The following is a 15,148-nucleotide window of genomic DNA, read 5'->3' as shown; positions in this document are numbered from 1 at the left end:
TTCTCTGCATTGATTGATGTCTCATTTGAAATCTCCTTCTTGCCTGAAAGAACAAAGCATGGAAGCATATAGTTAATTCTCTTGAAGTACAGTGCTTTAAAGCTGCTGTTCTCTGTTAAACATCACTGGCTCAATAAAGATTCATCATGTCAGATGTAGTCCCTAGAAGTGGTCAATGTATTGTGTCTCCAATGATTTTGTATTTTCTTGCCATCTAAGTAGTTGTGGAGTATGGAAAAATGTTTCCTTGTTTCATATTAAAGGTCCAATCCTTGATGTAGGCAGCAATTGATCAATAAAATCACTTGCTTTACCAAAATGATGTGTTTTATAAATAAGTTAGTTTTCATATGCAAGTCTTTCAAGAAACCAGTGCACACAAGGAGAGCTGGTGTCAGCATTTTTTAATCCTGAAATGACCGAGTTGCTCCTTATGGACACCAAACTTAGCTTCTTCTAAAAAACTTCTAGGCACAACTTCTAGGCACTCTTGTGCTTCTCAAAATATACCATATTTATGGTGTTTTCCAGGGAGAAGACTCTCTGAGGCAGGCTGCAAATACTGTATGTAGCTGTTAGCTTATGAAGGCCAAGAGGTTCTATACATGTATTAAAACCTTTGTATGTCTAGTACTAAAAATCTGTGGAGCAGCTCCTGATCTCACTAAAGTTAACAGCAGGATTTGTGTTGAAACAAACAAGAAGAGAACATAACTAGCATCTTGAGATTATCTGTCTTTGTCCATATACTCTACCACTGGAGAATTACCATTTATGTTGTGTTGTTAAGCGATGGAAACTTTTACCAAGTCCAAACTTAAATGGTTCCAAAGCCTTTTTTCAGTTTTGGAAAACGTTTGTATCAAGCTATTCTTGGAATAATCTTCTGCTTTGTTAATTATTATGTGCTACCCAGTAGACATCTAATTATGAGGCACGGGATACTTCCCATTCTAGGAGCATATATAGTACTTCACTGGATGTTCTTCAGAGTCCATTTTCATTACATTAAGTAAGGTATTTACTTCCTTGAATCCCTTGGGTCTTAAAAAAAAGAAAAATAAAAAGTTCAACACTGAATGAAGAATGAAGTTCAACACTGAACAGATAATATAGCCACTTACTGTGTGAGTGCTTTTATACCACATCACAGGCTGTTCTGTTTTTTTCAGAGTGGATATCCAAGTTCTGGACCTACATCAAGCACTCCTGCCTTCAGGCCTGAGGATGAGCTGGAACATCTGACCAAGAAAATGCTGTATGACATGGAGAATCCTCCGTCCGATGAGTACTTTGGTGAGCCATGTCACAAGTGTTCATGGTCCTCTTCTGTATTTACTGGGTTCAGTAATGGGAGGCCTGACAGCTGCACTGCTAATGTTGTGACACTCGTGTTGATGGATGTGCTTTCCATGCTTGGGCTGGAAGTGTAATCATCCATAGGAATTCCTCTGTAATTTCAGCATAAATCTCACGCTCACTCACTGTATGTTTATAGTCTTTCTGGATATAAAGTTGAATTTTTCAGTGTCTGGTTCATTTTCACACCATCTGTCCCCAGCTTCCAGGCTACCAGTCTGAATTCAGGTGCTGTTGCTGTCGTTCCTGCCTGCCCCATCCCTTCTCATTGCAGCTGCAAAAAAATCTGGCAGTGTAAATGTGTTCTGTTTCCAAGGCATGGATTTTCATTTTCTGTGTGCTGGCACAGATTAAAAGGAAATCCATTTTGAGTCAATCAGGTTGGTTATACATGGGCACCCAGAACTGGGTCCAACAAATACAAGTAAGACAAATCTGGACTGATTGGTTCCTAACAGTGTCATCTTCCTTACCTGGAAAAAGATAAGCATCCAATTTCCTTCTTAAGTGGTATAGAGTATAATTATCTTAGGCATCTATAGGTGTAGAATTATACCTTGCCTTTACATGAAACATAGGTGATAAGACCTCTGAACTCTGCATTGAAATCAAGAGTCTTGGGTACTCAACGATGGGCAGATTGATGGATCTGCCTGTGTGCTTAGTTACTTACAGGCTTGGGTAATAGTGTTATTATGAAACAAACTGCTGTCGTTTGTAGAGTTAAAGACTGGGGCAGGCCATTCATTTTGTGTTCTTTATCTTCCTTTATTTCAACATTTCTTAAAAAGTCATTTAGATTTCCCCCAGGTCTATTTGCTATAGAGTTTGGTTGGACTGCAACATTTCTGGCTTAAAGAAACTTTTGTGTTGTGGTTTAATCAGAAAGCGGGTGGGACCACAGTTTCACTAACAAACAAGGATCTTGCAGTGGCAAGGATCTGATAATATGAAAAGATTAAGATGTTCTCATCAAACAAACATTGCCCTTGTAGGTGGGGTTAGTATCAGTCCCAATTCTCTGTCAGTACCTTCTACCTTCTGTGGGCTGCGCCCTAACAACCAAAATGTCTTCTCTGTAAATACTGATAGTCATCAGAGTTGATGATTATCACAGATCTGAGGTGAGAGCAGGAATGGCTAAGTGAATAGAAAATACCCAGGGAGCATTTTCTGTATTTCTGCCTTTGACTTCATCTCTGCCCACAGCCATTTGGGTTCATTCTCTGGTGTTTTAAACACAGAGCTACAACCAAATAAACATAACCTGTATTAGCCATTACCTGGGCAGGAAAGAGGGAGAAACTTTTTTCCTGCCCTCTTCAGGCAAATGGCTGAAGCCCTGAAGCATGAGATCTGATTACAGCAATTTTCTTAATGCAGAACTCTGGCAGGAGTTGGTTGATGGACCAAAGCCCATTCAGTTTTCCTTTTCACCCAAGAAGCGAGGCAGATAAACAAAGAAGATTCACAGGCTGCAAGGTCAGAAAGGACCTTGCCATTATTCTGCCTAATGTCCTACTCTCAGTTTCTCCTAGGAACATGATTGAATCATGACTTGAAAAAAAAAAAAATCTAATCTTATCTTAAAAACTTCAAGCAATGGTGAGTCAACCACCTACCCTGATAAGCTGTTCTAGTGATTAATTTTCCTCACAGCTCGAAAATTGCTTCCTGAAGTGAAGCTTTAGTTTTGTTTACCACTTGTATTTATGAAGCTGCAAAGCTCAGATTTTGCAGACTAATATTGTATGACTAAGATTGCTCTGCTCTATTGGAGAGGGTGGTACATCAAAGTTTCTTCATCCAAAAGGGATGCATAGCTGAAAGAGTGGGAACATAAAGATGCTCAGGTCATCAGTTTGGCTATCAGATCAGACCAATGTCGTGCCATTAGCTCTTAATTCAGCAGGAGATGAGAAAATGGAAAGGAGGCTTCAGAGCACTCAGAAGTTTTGCCAGTGTTATTTATATAAACAGTAGCATAATCAAAGATGGAATAATCATGCATGATGCATGGTGGAAAAATCAAACATCCACTTTCATCCTACCCTGGGCAGGTCATGTGTAATTACCAACTGCACCTGATTGATCTTCTGATTGCACTGTATGCCACTGAAGTTCATCACTGAGGTGATGTCCATCCCTGGCATTCCTGATGTGCCAAAGAACCATGTGTTGGGCTCAACATCTCTTCAGCTCCCTAAGGATGCTGTGCCCCATGCAGCCTTCTTGGAGCATTTCTATCTAACAAAACACAGAATGCTAGGGCACAACTGCTTTTTATGCTTAGGTAGAGTTGATGCCTAAAGAGGCTGACCTGGAACAGTGACTAGACGGAGTTAAAGGAATAAGGTAGGTATGTATTAAAAAGTCTTCAAAAGATACACCCTGGGCACTACCAGACCCCGGCTGTGGCTCTGCCCAAGACGGATGACCAGTCAAGAGTTTTCACACTTTTATAAGTTTTGATTCATTTACATATTGGGGTCAATTGTCCAATTATAGCTTCAGGTTATGAAGTCTCATCTTCTCAGATTGCTCTCCTCAGTTCACTGTTCTTTATACTTCTTGAGCCTGAAGCTCCAATGGTGTTCTTGGTTCTCAGGCTGGGAAAGGATTGTTTTGTCAAACTAAACTGTGAAGAAAACTTGCTTTTTGTGAAGAAAACTTTATGTAGAGTTCAGAGTCACACACAAAGGTAGTACAGAATCACAGTGAAAGAGGTAGGCTGCCCTCATCTTCCTAGGTTTGCTGCAGCCCAGGCTCCTCCCTGGGTTTCTGGAGTCACAGTGGATGAAGCTTTCTGATATGGCAGTGCAGGCCGGGAGTTTTGTACTAATTCTGGCTATGTCAGAACTAAATACTCATCTCTACTTGAGCTGTCAGCCAGTGCCTTTCAGTAACTTCGTGCTCATGTGGAAAGAACAAATTAAGTGTGGGAGGAAAAAAGAGTCTTTCAGCTTTGGTTAACTGTCTCAACCAATATCTCTGCCCGTGTTCTTCAGTTGTTTAGCATGGTAGTGTGGACTGTACAGGATTCATATGGCACACTTATCAAATAATCCAAAAAAGGACAAATGGGCAGAGACATTGACTCTGATTTGCATTAAATATCTTATGCCTGAGGTCTAAATGTCGTGGTAATTGTAGCATACCAGATAGCTGTCAGCTAATCACTTTTATTAGTTTGAATTTGGATTTCAGCATATTAAAAGTTGGTTAAGAGCAGATAGGTTTTGAATTGAAGAATCTAATTAACCTTGCTAGAAAGCTGCAAAGCGTTATATTAAGTCATGAAAATAATTTGTTGGAATAATTACATTTGAACTGTTAGGCTGGAGAAAGGTCATTTTACTTGGTCTGCCAGCACCCTGGGATCTTCTGTGTAACCAACTTCCTTCTGCAAGTTCATTCACTGTATCTCTGGTTTTCAATCACGCCATCCTGGTTCTGTAGTCAGCAGAATCTGCCCAGCAGTGGGCAGGGTGAAGGTTCCTTGGGAAGGAAGAGCAGTGGTAGTCACTCAAGTTGTCTCTTTGCCCTGGAAATGCTGTCTGGTACTGCTGGCAGACCCAGTGAGCTGAGCTGAGGAGCAGGACAGCCAACACTTCCATCCAGTCTGTGCTTACTGCACCACTCTGCAGCTTCCCAGGTGGAAACCACTGAAGGTGATTTCAGAGCTGGGGGAAATGTTCTAGGCAGGGATTGCTCACACAAGCACACACAGCTGGCAGTGGGGATCACACTGCCCTCCTGGGGAGCCTGAAAGTGTGGTGGGAGCCAGGAGCAGCATGCTGGAGACACTTGGGAGCAGCAAGATCACAACTGGCAGCTTTGTCTTTCCAGGACTTAGCACAGCAGCACAATCCAGTCGCTGGGAAATCCTCTAGCTGCTATTGGCAAGGTGGTGCTTAAGCATGGAAATATCATTAGGCATAATAATTTTTTTAAAATGCCTGTGAGTTTTTAGGCGTTAAATATGCATGTTGGGCATTGTGCCTAACTGTTGTTAAGACCAAACTGCTATAATAAGTCTAAGCACCCCAATCCTTGGTGTATGTCCCCTCCTATCCCCTTGTAGATTCTGGAGTAACTTGTGGAGTGACTACTCCTGGGAAGTCCTTGGCAGATCAGCAAATTAAAGTCTTTTGTGTCTAAGCTGCTCTTCCTTCTTTACTGATGATTAAGTTGCTGATCTGTGGTAGTTGGCTGTCTTTAATCAAATCCCTTTTTATTAGAAAGGATTCCCAAATGTCATATGCTCTGTGCAGTAGGGATAGTTTCTCTCTATCACAGTCCTCCCTGTTGATAAATGTGCTATTGTAGACAGGCATGTCTGATTTGTTTGGAAAAAATAATACTTAGTGGAGTGGAAATTGGGTAAGGCTGAAGGAGGAGAAATGGATACTTATAGGAGATTAAAATGAAACTATCAAAATTGTTTGTTGGCCGCCATGGGAAATTACAGCCCTCAATTCTGCATTTTAAAAAACCCAACCAAATACACACACACAGAAAGATCACAACTGTTCTGGACCACTGTTTCAAGTCTTATAGAAAGAAATTACTTCTGGCAGCTTATCAGTCTCTATCACCATGCAGACAGTGCTGATTAAGACTGGAAAAGTGCCATTGGGGCCCCTCATCTCCTGTTGCCTTCTGGACTATGTCCCAGCTGAGTCACTCCCCACAGCAGTTTCCCTGACTGGTGGGAAGAAACTCTCACTGGTATTTTACCATAAATGCTCAGAGCTACCAAAGGAACCACCAGTTTCATGTATTGGATAAGGTAGCAGTCTCCTTCTGTAGTTCCAGCATGCTGTAGGGATGCATGGGGAGAAGAGAGATGCCAAAATCATCCTGTGGGAAATACTCAGTTTGTGCAGTAAAGGAATTATGTTTTAAATTTGAGCTGATAATTCAGGAGATGTAGTTTTTTAATGTGTATTTTCTGTGTACCCTGGCTATGACAATGGGAGAGGTGGTGCAGAATTGGATTGAAGAGCAAGGCTAAGAAACCGGAGGCTTGACTTTCTTTTCTACTTCTCATCTTGACATCTTGACCTGTAGCAGTTTGTTTTACCTTTTCAAACTTAATTTTTTCCTTTTTCACTGAATTTGCTGTAGATGATTAGCAGCATCTGTCATATATGCATCCCCCGTGGAGAAGCCTTCATCTCCAATGGTTCTTTGAGATGTCATGTCACAGTTAAGATTAAAGATTGATAAGTGACACCAGTATTAAATCTGCCACGGCTCTGCCAACCTTTCCCATCACTGGCTTTGCATCTCCATTTGGCTTCCATTCATAAGCTAAAATTCCTTCAATAGGACCAGAGACCTGGTATCCAAACAGTATGGAATATGTTCCCTAATTTTACTTCTTGAGGGTCAGGACATGGGTTGGGAGGTAGCAATCCAAGTCAGGTATGGCAGAGTTGTAGGAGGTTCAGCTGAGTCCAGGTATGACTTCCTTTGGCTCATGCTGTCTTTGTTTCCTTTGGCACGGCTCTGAGCACTGTACAGTTCCAGAGGCTCTAAACTGAATGTGGTCTGTGTTGCATTTCAGTCTTGGTCAGGCATATCAGGAGCATCTAAAAGGCACAAGTAGCCACTTGGTTTCATTTGAATTATTACCAGAAAAAGAAACTGAAAGTTGTTGTATCTTGCCTGTACTCTTAGATCTGTTCTGAAAATGTTATCATTAAAAGAAGCATGGTATTATTACGAGAGCATAATTACATTGTAATTTTGCTATGTAATGTGGTGTGCCTTTTGTCTAAAGGCAGGGGTTCTGCTGCAAGATGGTGTCTGTCCTCATTTGAACAACATCTGGGTCAGAAAATAGTAGGTTAGACTTTCAACAATTGATGAGCCGACAGTCATTTTCTCTTATGTAACCGCTCACAAAAGCAGGAAGAACTGACATATAATGGGGACTCTTTTCTCCATTGTAGTTCAAGTCATTATTTTTTTATGTTCAAGCCATATTCCAACGTTTGCACACAGGCTACAAAGCCTGGGAGCAACCTCTGCTCAGGGAGGTCACAGTGCAGCACCATCAACATCCAGCGGCCCTGTTGTGGCCTGCCACAAGGGGAGTCACCCTCCCTCTGCTCCCCAGGGGCTTTAATTATCTTGGTAAATGGCTTTCAGAGCCTGTTTCTTCAGTCTCACTTCTGTCAATACTTAACCACCCTCGTCTAGCATTTTTTCAGGGAGTCCTCTGCCTGCCAGCATCCTTGCACAGCAAGGTAGAGTAAATTTAGAAGGGTAATCTCAATGCAGCCTAGATGGTGAATTTTAGCCCACAGTTCCAAAGTAAGAAGAGAAAAAGAGTAAGCCAGTGAGTGTTGGAGAGCAAAATATACCATATCTACATGGACTTATCTCCAGCCATGAGAAAGGCAAGAGGCTGTGAGCTGGTCTAAGGTGCTTCTAAGCATTTGAAAGACTGGAAATAGATGGAAAAGTTTGATTCTTCCTGATGTTGATCCTATCTACATCTTACTCTAGTAATTCTTGGAAACATGCTTTATGAAGTTAAGCACCTAGATCTTTTTATGCCAGGTATCTTAGCCTTATAAAGGCTTGAGTGCACATCTTTTAAATGAAGATCCAGCAGATGTAGCAGTCAGGAATCAGAGAAGGTTGCACTTCTGTAAATCCTGAGCACCTGGTACCCACATGGGCCAGGAGACAGGAAACTCACCTTCTGTTTTCCTCTTCTTATCCACACAAGAGTGGTCAAGACTTTGCATCATGAGTGTTTCTGAAGCACACTCTCTTCAGAGACCACCACTGCTTGACAGATGGGATCTAAATCTTGCATCAAAACCACAATTACCCTTTGTTACTGTAGGTCATAAAATCCCAGCTGGAACAGGTAGCAAGCAGCATGATTTCTTCTGTGTTTTTAATTCCCTGGTTTAGCTTGAATTGCTGGCAGTCAACATAGACATATTCTTACTTTTAAACAGAACTGATTTTTGATGCAGAGCTTATTTAATGGAGAATAAGTTCAGAATACTGAAGTAGCACTTAATTAAAGGGATTTCCATGATCACCTGTATGCTGAGAAAGAGAGCTGGGTTTCAGGCCATGAATGAAATTAGGTTTGTCCTGAAAGTTAGTAAATAAAAACTGATAATTCCTGCTGTCTTCTAAGAGGAGTGAAATGTGATAATGAAATTCAGGGATGTGTCTTTCTAAAGTACAGCTGTATTCTACATGATTCTTCATGTTTAAAAATTAACATAGCCATGAAAAAAAAAAAAAAAACCTGTGAGGGTAGTGGCTACTTCTTTCATTGTGAGAGGGCCCTTAGTGTGCTAGGACCTGTACAGATAGATAGGAAAGCTCATCTTTCAGAAAAACCTTTGAACAATGATAAGGCTATTAGCCAACCCCCCATATTTAACAGTTCTACATGGAAACAAACCAAATCTTTCTACCTTAATTTGACAAACAGTTCAAATACAACCCAGCTTGTTTATGATGAACTTACAAAGTAAAGTAAACACTCTGTGGACTGAAAGGGCTGAAGAATTGATAGTGAGCCATCAAGTCTTCAGCTGCAGTTCCTCAGTCTATATCTAGCTCAGATCATTAAGAAACAAAATGAGACCTACCTGCTGGCTGTTTACTGCTCCACTTGAAGTGAGCTGCCTCATCCCTGGGGGTCTCTGTGGGGATGTCATGACCTGATTAAAGCCAACAAATTGTGGCACCTTGAGGACCCCTGATTGAGGATTTCCTTGCTGAGTCCAGGAGCTGAAGATGGACTGTTAGTCTAGGACATACAGCATGGAGAAGGGTGGATCTCCTGTTTTATGGAGATGACTTCAGCCAGGAGTTTCCTTCATCCAGGATAAAATTCTCACATACAGGTAAGTATTTTGAGAGGGAGTGTGTGTGTGTGCATGTGTCTATGAATGAGTAAGGATGTTTTTCTGGACTATAATATTATAGGAATAATTCTCACTTCAGATAGGACTTTGGAGTGTTTAAAGCCTCAAGACATTCTTTTGTCATGACTTGTAGCTAAGTTGTCAAGTGAGGCACAGGCATTCAGTTTTGGAGCTGGAGTTCGAAACCCTTCCAGCAATGCACTCTTGGATAAATCTTTGTCCCAGTAACACGAAAACAGTTGAATTTCTTTGTTTCAAGTTAGTTGTCTACATGACCTGACAGAAAGAAACCCTTTCTTTGCTTTTTAAAACTGAAACCAGCTCACCTGTTCGTTGAAGTTCTGTGCACTAAATTTGCAGTTTGCTCCCATTCCACTATGGCTCATTGTGGTGCAGTGGCATTCGAGCCTGTGGTCACACTGTAAGATGTGAAAATTAAATATGGATTAGGAAAAGGGTGCATCCCTCAGAGTTCTGAAACTGAAAATATGTCAAAGACCAGGAATTACTGTCCCTAATTTACAAACGAGGGGCTGACTGGAAGAGTTAAGATGACTCACCCAGAGTCATGCTGAGATCCTGTAGCGAAGTGGGAATTGAGCCTAGAATTCCTTCAAGTTCCATGCCTGACCCAAAACTGTGGTTGCACACTTTATTTTATGTGAAAATCAACTAAAATGGACTTGTGAGCCTTGTCTGATAAGAAATCACAACCAGTCTGAAGGCTCTTCCCAGCATGCAGAGCAGAAGCTCTATTTTCCAGGGTTAGTAACAAGGCTATGAAAACAAGAAAGAAGGGAAAATGTGCTCCAGGATCACACTTGATCATTTTAACTGCTGTTAATATAATGTACCCGCTAATGTTATCACATTTCAGCATTTAGGTAGTTCAAGGCTATTAGGAAAATTGATAATTTACCATAGTAATCTATTACTTTCCACTCTAGCAATCACTGTTCCACAGAAGTGGGGCACAGTGTGGCATTTGTTATTTCTTCTTCTGGTGGCATTTGTCTTACGCTGTCTTTATTTTGATAGGGTGGTTTGTCTTTTGCTAGTAGCTTTTGGGGGTATTTTAGTGTCATTAACTCAAAATGAGTTATTTCCAGTGGAGGGAAAGGACAGATTTTATCTGAGAGTGAAATGTGTTAAAAAGAAGAATTAAACAGGACTGTCTCATTTGCTGAGTGTTCTCTAACCTCTTCTCTTCTAATGGAAATGCATCAAAACTGTTTGGTTTTTTATAAGGAATTGCTTTGACTCAGATTCAGTGAGATGAATCATAACCCACTTTCTCATTCGAGATGTGAAAAAAAGAAAAAAATTCCAGCTCTGCTGTCAATGTCAGCATAATCAATACAGAGCGATTCTCAGTGGTGCAGAGAGGTAGGGGAGGATTAAAAGGATGAAAAGAATCAAAAGTAGCCAAACTTTCCTGCTGGTTTTAGTAAGCTGCACTGTTTTCATGTGTCCAAATGCACCTTGCTGTTCATCATGTCATGTCATGAGCACATGTTTTCATGTCTCTGGCTACAAGCCAAGGTCACAACTGCTGCTCAAGGCTCAGGAGACTGTTATCTCAAACTGGCAGGCAGATCACAAGAAGCCAGCCCTGGCAGACATTTGGGATGCTACAAGCAGCCAAGAGTAAACCTGTTTTGATTTGTGAAACCTGCAATTGAGATGTCCCCTGCCTGTACTGTGCCAGCACAGCCTGTGTCAGCTGAGCAGGAGAGAGTGGCAAAGCACTGTGCCTGTCCCATGGCCCTGCTTAAGCCAGCCCCATTGAGGGAAACAGACAATGTCAATAGCAGTAGCATCACTGTGGGTGCAAAGTGGAGATGGGAGACTACATCTGATACCTTGTCACCAGCTTTCATTTAGGAACTTGCTCATTTGATTTTTTTTTTTTTTTTGATTTTTTTTTTCCTTGTGTATCTGCCAAGATATGCCCAGAGATGTAGAAATAATTACTTCTGGAAGTGTGAACTAAGAGCCAAACCTCTGAAAAAACTGTGTTCACAGCACCAGGATAAAAAGGGGCCAGCACAGGTAGTGACATGAGTTCTGACAGTTGACAATTGCATCTCCTCATTGAACACAAGTGGTTCAGTAAAACACCATGGCAATAACAGACCCCTTTGTTAAGAGTTTAGAGGTATGGGTACAACCATCTTCCACAGCCTAAGGCACTGTCCACTACTAAGGACAGACAGCTGGATGTGGAATGTGAATTATTTAGTTTTGTAGATTCTTCCAAATCACTGTCCCAGCCATGCTAAGCTGTCCATTTAAAGCTGTGAATCAGGCTGTGTTCAGTTAGCAGCAGTGTTGAACTTTAATATACAATTTCCTTAACAAATTCTGGTTCCAGACAATATCTTGAGAGGTTAATAACTTACTATCTGCTCAGTACATGTTCTGATTCTGTCTGTACTGTCAGGGGCAGGCTGGGCAGGTGATACGCTGCATTCTTTGTGAGTGCAGGTTGAAAGAAGATACTTTTTGTGGGGGTTTTAGTTGCTTTTGTTGTCATTTAAAATTACACTTGAAAAAAACCCAGCTTTTAAAATGTCTCTATTTCCTCACTATGTGCTTGCTGTGAAAGACAAGTGAATTCAGCATGCGACTCTCAAAAAAACTGCAGAAAGCCTGAAGCCTTTTACCTTGAATTTTCTCTTGTGTTGATGAATAGCTGGGACATGGCAATATTGACTTTCCACTCTTTTTAGTGCAGAGTTTATGATCACATGAGCTAAAGAATTGTGTCTGGCTGAGCTGGAGGGAGACATTTAGAAAGGACTCTAATGTGGGTCCTTTATGCTGTGCAGAAGACTGTCATATGAAGCCAGTTCTTCAGGACAGAAAAGTCCTAGCGACCGTCACTGCCAACGTGGAGCTAATTCTGGTCATGTGTTCATGTTGTCATCTCCACGAGCTGTGCAGCTGCTTCTCATTTCTGTCCCGTGGCTGAAATTAGTGAGAATCCTAAAATGCATAAATAAATATGTGAGTGTGTACACATATATATAGGGCAGGAAACTACCTGGAGTCTGATTCTAGTGGCGATCATTTCTTTCCCATTCTCCATCTCGACATCTCACATCAACTGATCCAGTTTTTGATTCCTACATGGGTCATGTGAAGTGTGACTCTACAGCACTGGCAAATCTGATGTGTGTTGTTTAGAGGAGGGAGGAAGGTAAGGTAGAAGGGCAATACTGGGGAAGGTATGGCTACAATAACAGTGAATGTTTGGGTCGGACATTTTAAAATACTCCATCTTTTATCTGTACATGCCTAAAACCATTGCCTTCTTCTAAAGATAAAATGGCAAAGCACAGGCTTCAGTATGCTGTGCTTGTGTAGTTCCATTAGGCCACTACTGATGCTAGGACCACTATAACCTCTTATTCTATGTATACTCAATTTCCATGCCTGGCAACAAAAAGGGGAGGGAAGTGAAAAATGGAGGTTTCCCATGATCAGATTATTTCTGCTGTTTCTTCACAGGCAAAATTCAGAAGGTGAAGGAAGTGGAGAATGTGCACTGAAGATGTGCACAGCTGGTGCATTGCCATCTCCATGGCATCTCTCTGTCAGAAAGGCGGGTGAGGAGAGCCACAAGGTCTGTGTCAGTTACATGGCCAGCTCCTAGTGAAAGCTTGTCATTTGAACTCTTTTCAGTCTTCTTCTGCCCTGCTGTCTCTAAATTGAGTGAGGAATGGAAGTTGCTTTGTTCACTCACCAGGGAAGAGTCACACACTTTCTTGAGGGCTTAGGTAAAAACCCACACCAATAATGCAAGTTTTAGGAGCTTCAGCAGGAGGGTCAGAGACAGGCTTTGGAAAAGAGGCCACCCCCAAACTTAGGCCAGAGGGACATTGCTGCTCTGGGGTTGGAGATCTGTGCCCTGAGCTAGCTCTGGTCATGCCTAATAATGAGTAAAGTGTTTTTTTTTTTCATAAGGCCCATTGATTCAAGTGTGGCTTGGTCCTTTAAGAAGAAACAATACTTCACAGAAAGCCAATTAGTCTTGGGATCTTCATGGGTTTTCTGTTATTTTTTAACTCTGATTACAGCAGGACGTTGGGTGAGGAGCCATAACTAAGCTGTTCCAAGTCTACAGACTCTGCTTCCTTCTGTTTTGTACGATTGCAAGGTGTGCACACACAGTCTTGGTGTGTATTGCCCTTTGTAGCACAACTTTCAGGGAAGACAAGGTGGCTGACCTGTGGCCTCGAGTCTCATGTAAGTGACAGAAGTCCTGGTACTATGAGTAACAGCTGTTAGGTAGCAAGTAGGAATGCTGTGCATCCAGCAAATGTCTGATTACGAGAGCTGTTCTGGCCTAGGGAAATTGCAGAACAGTTTGTTTAGAAGAACAAACATTTCACAGGATGATGTTCCGGAGCATGGTCTAATTGTGGCACATAGTGGCTCACATCTCAATAGGTTGAGAAGAAGATTCTGCAACTGACATCAGCTTGGCTAGAATAAAATCAGTCTGGCTGAATAAATACTGCCTAAATTCTTAGGACATCAGTGTGTGCAGTATCTTCATTCCTGTGCTCTGGGGACAGGGGAGAACAGAACAATATACAGCACAAATAAGACTGTAAAATGAGATATTAATATTGTTTCCCCATGGAAATTTACTAATTTTGTGTCACTCTTAGCTGAGAGTATTGCATGACCCTTAATACCTCAGACAGGGCTCATTTGCATGAAAAGGAGCTCATAAGACTTTAGTCTGTGATTTACAAAATGCCAATCTCTCTCTTTTTTCTATGGTGAGGTTCTTTTGACTTTCTCATTAAGCAATACTGGAACTCAGACTTTTTTGTAGGTGTTCCAGTGTTTGGATGTGGATCTGAAACTTTTCTCAAACTCTTCTGGAGTCATCTGGTCTAGAACATGGTTGTAGACTTCCCACAAGCTACATAATGCATTTTGTTTTGTAGGTCCTCATCTGTGCAGGGATGCTTAGAACAATGGAAAACAATGAAAGCAATTTCTCAAATGTTTGAAGTCCCAAGAAGTTCTGTTTTGAAGGCTTTTGTAAGTTGTAGCTTTCCATTAGGACATAAGTCTCCCACACTGTTTCCTATGCTGGGGTGGGCATAATAGCTTCCCTGACTGACCCATCACATCTGACTTTGTCAACATAATAAAGCTGCATCATTTTACATGAAAGTGGAAACCAACTGACTTAGACCAGTGTTGGCTTTCTTGGTTTGGTCATATAAATTCAAAAGAAGTCAACTAAGTTTACATCAGCTAAAATCAGGCTTGGTATAAACTGTCCCTACATTTATGTCAGATCTAAATTTGGCGGTCTAGTGGATTTCAAATGATTCCATTATCACATGTAAACAAGCCCATCAGTTTTCCCTACTGTCACACGAAAGAGTTTAATGAGGATTAGATACACTTACTGTTTTCACAGTGAACTCCCATGAATGTACTAAAGCAGCAAAGAGCACCCTGAAAGTTCAGAGCACAGCGATTTGCCAGCTTTGCTCATACAGAGTTGCCGTCACTGGTACAGCATGTTCGGGACATTTTCCAACACCAAGCTTTTGGCAAACACTTACAATCCCTGATGATGATGGCCTTTTTGAATGCCTGCTCAAGGGCACTGGACTGGCAGAACTCATCATGAGCTCTGGATATTGAATCAGTCCTTTCCAATTGGTTCAGCTGTGGGAGGGAGGAGGGAAAGCTTTTGCGGTTTCAGTTTCCATTGGCACAAAATTTTCAGGTCATTAATTGTGTGAATAATTCGAGAGGCAGGGATTGGTGCCCTTAGCATGGAAGCCTTTAGCATGGAAGCCAATTCAGGAAGACTCTTCCATCTTAGTGGTACTAAGATG

General features: G+C 41.5%; 1 protein-coding gene across 13 annotated transcripts in view; it reads left to right on the top strand.

The window, feature by feature from the left end:
• LPP (LIM domain containing preferred translocation partner in lipoma) overlaps positions 1 to 15,148 on the top strand; it is a 332,729-nt gene that overhangs the window by 247,448 nt on the left and 70,133 nt on the right. For all 13 annotated transcript variants that reach the window (XM_072933649.1, XM_072933640.1, XM_072933648.1 and 10 more), the window contains one exon: positions 1,173 to 1,296. In XM_072933649.1, coding sequence (XP_072789750.1) covers positions 1,173 to 1,296 — 124 coding nt within the window. The remainder of the gene's footprint in view (positions 1 to 1,172; positions 1,297 to 15,148) is intronic.

This window comes from Taeniopygia guttata, chromosome 9 (assembly GCF_048771995.1).
Source record: "Taeniopygia guttata chromosome 9, bTaeGut7.mat, whole genome shotgun sequence".
NCBI lineage: Eukaryota > Metazoa > Chordata > Aves > Passeriformes > Estrildidae > Taeniopygia > Taeniopygia guttata.
This window is presented reverse-complemented; position numbering and strand designations above follow the sequence as displayed.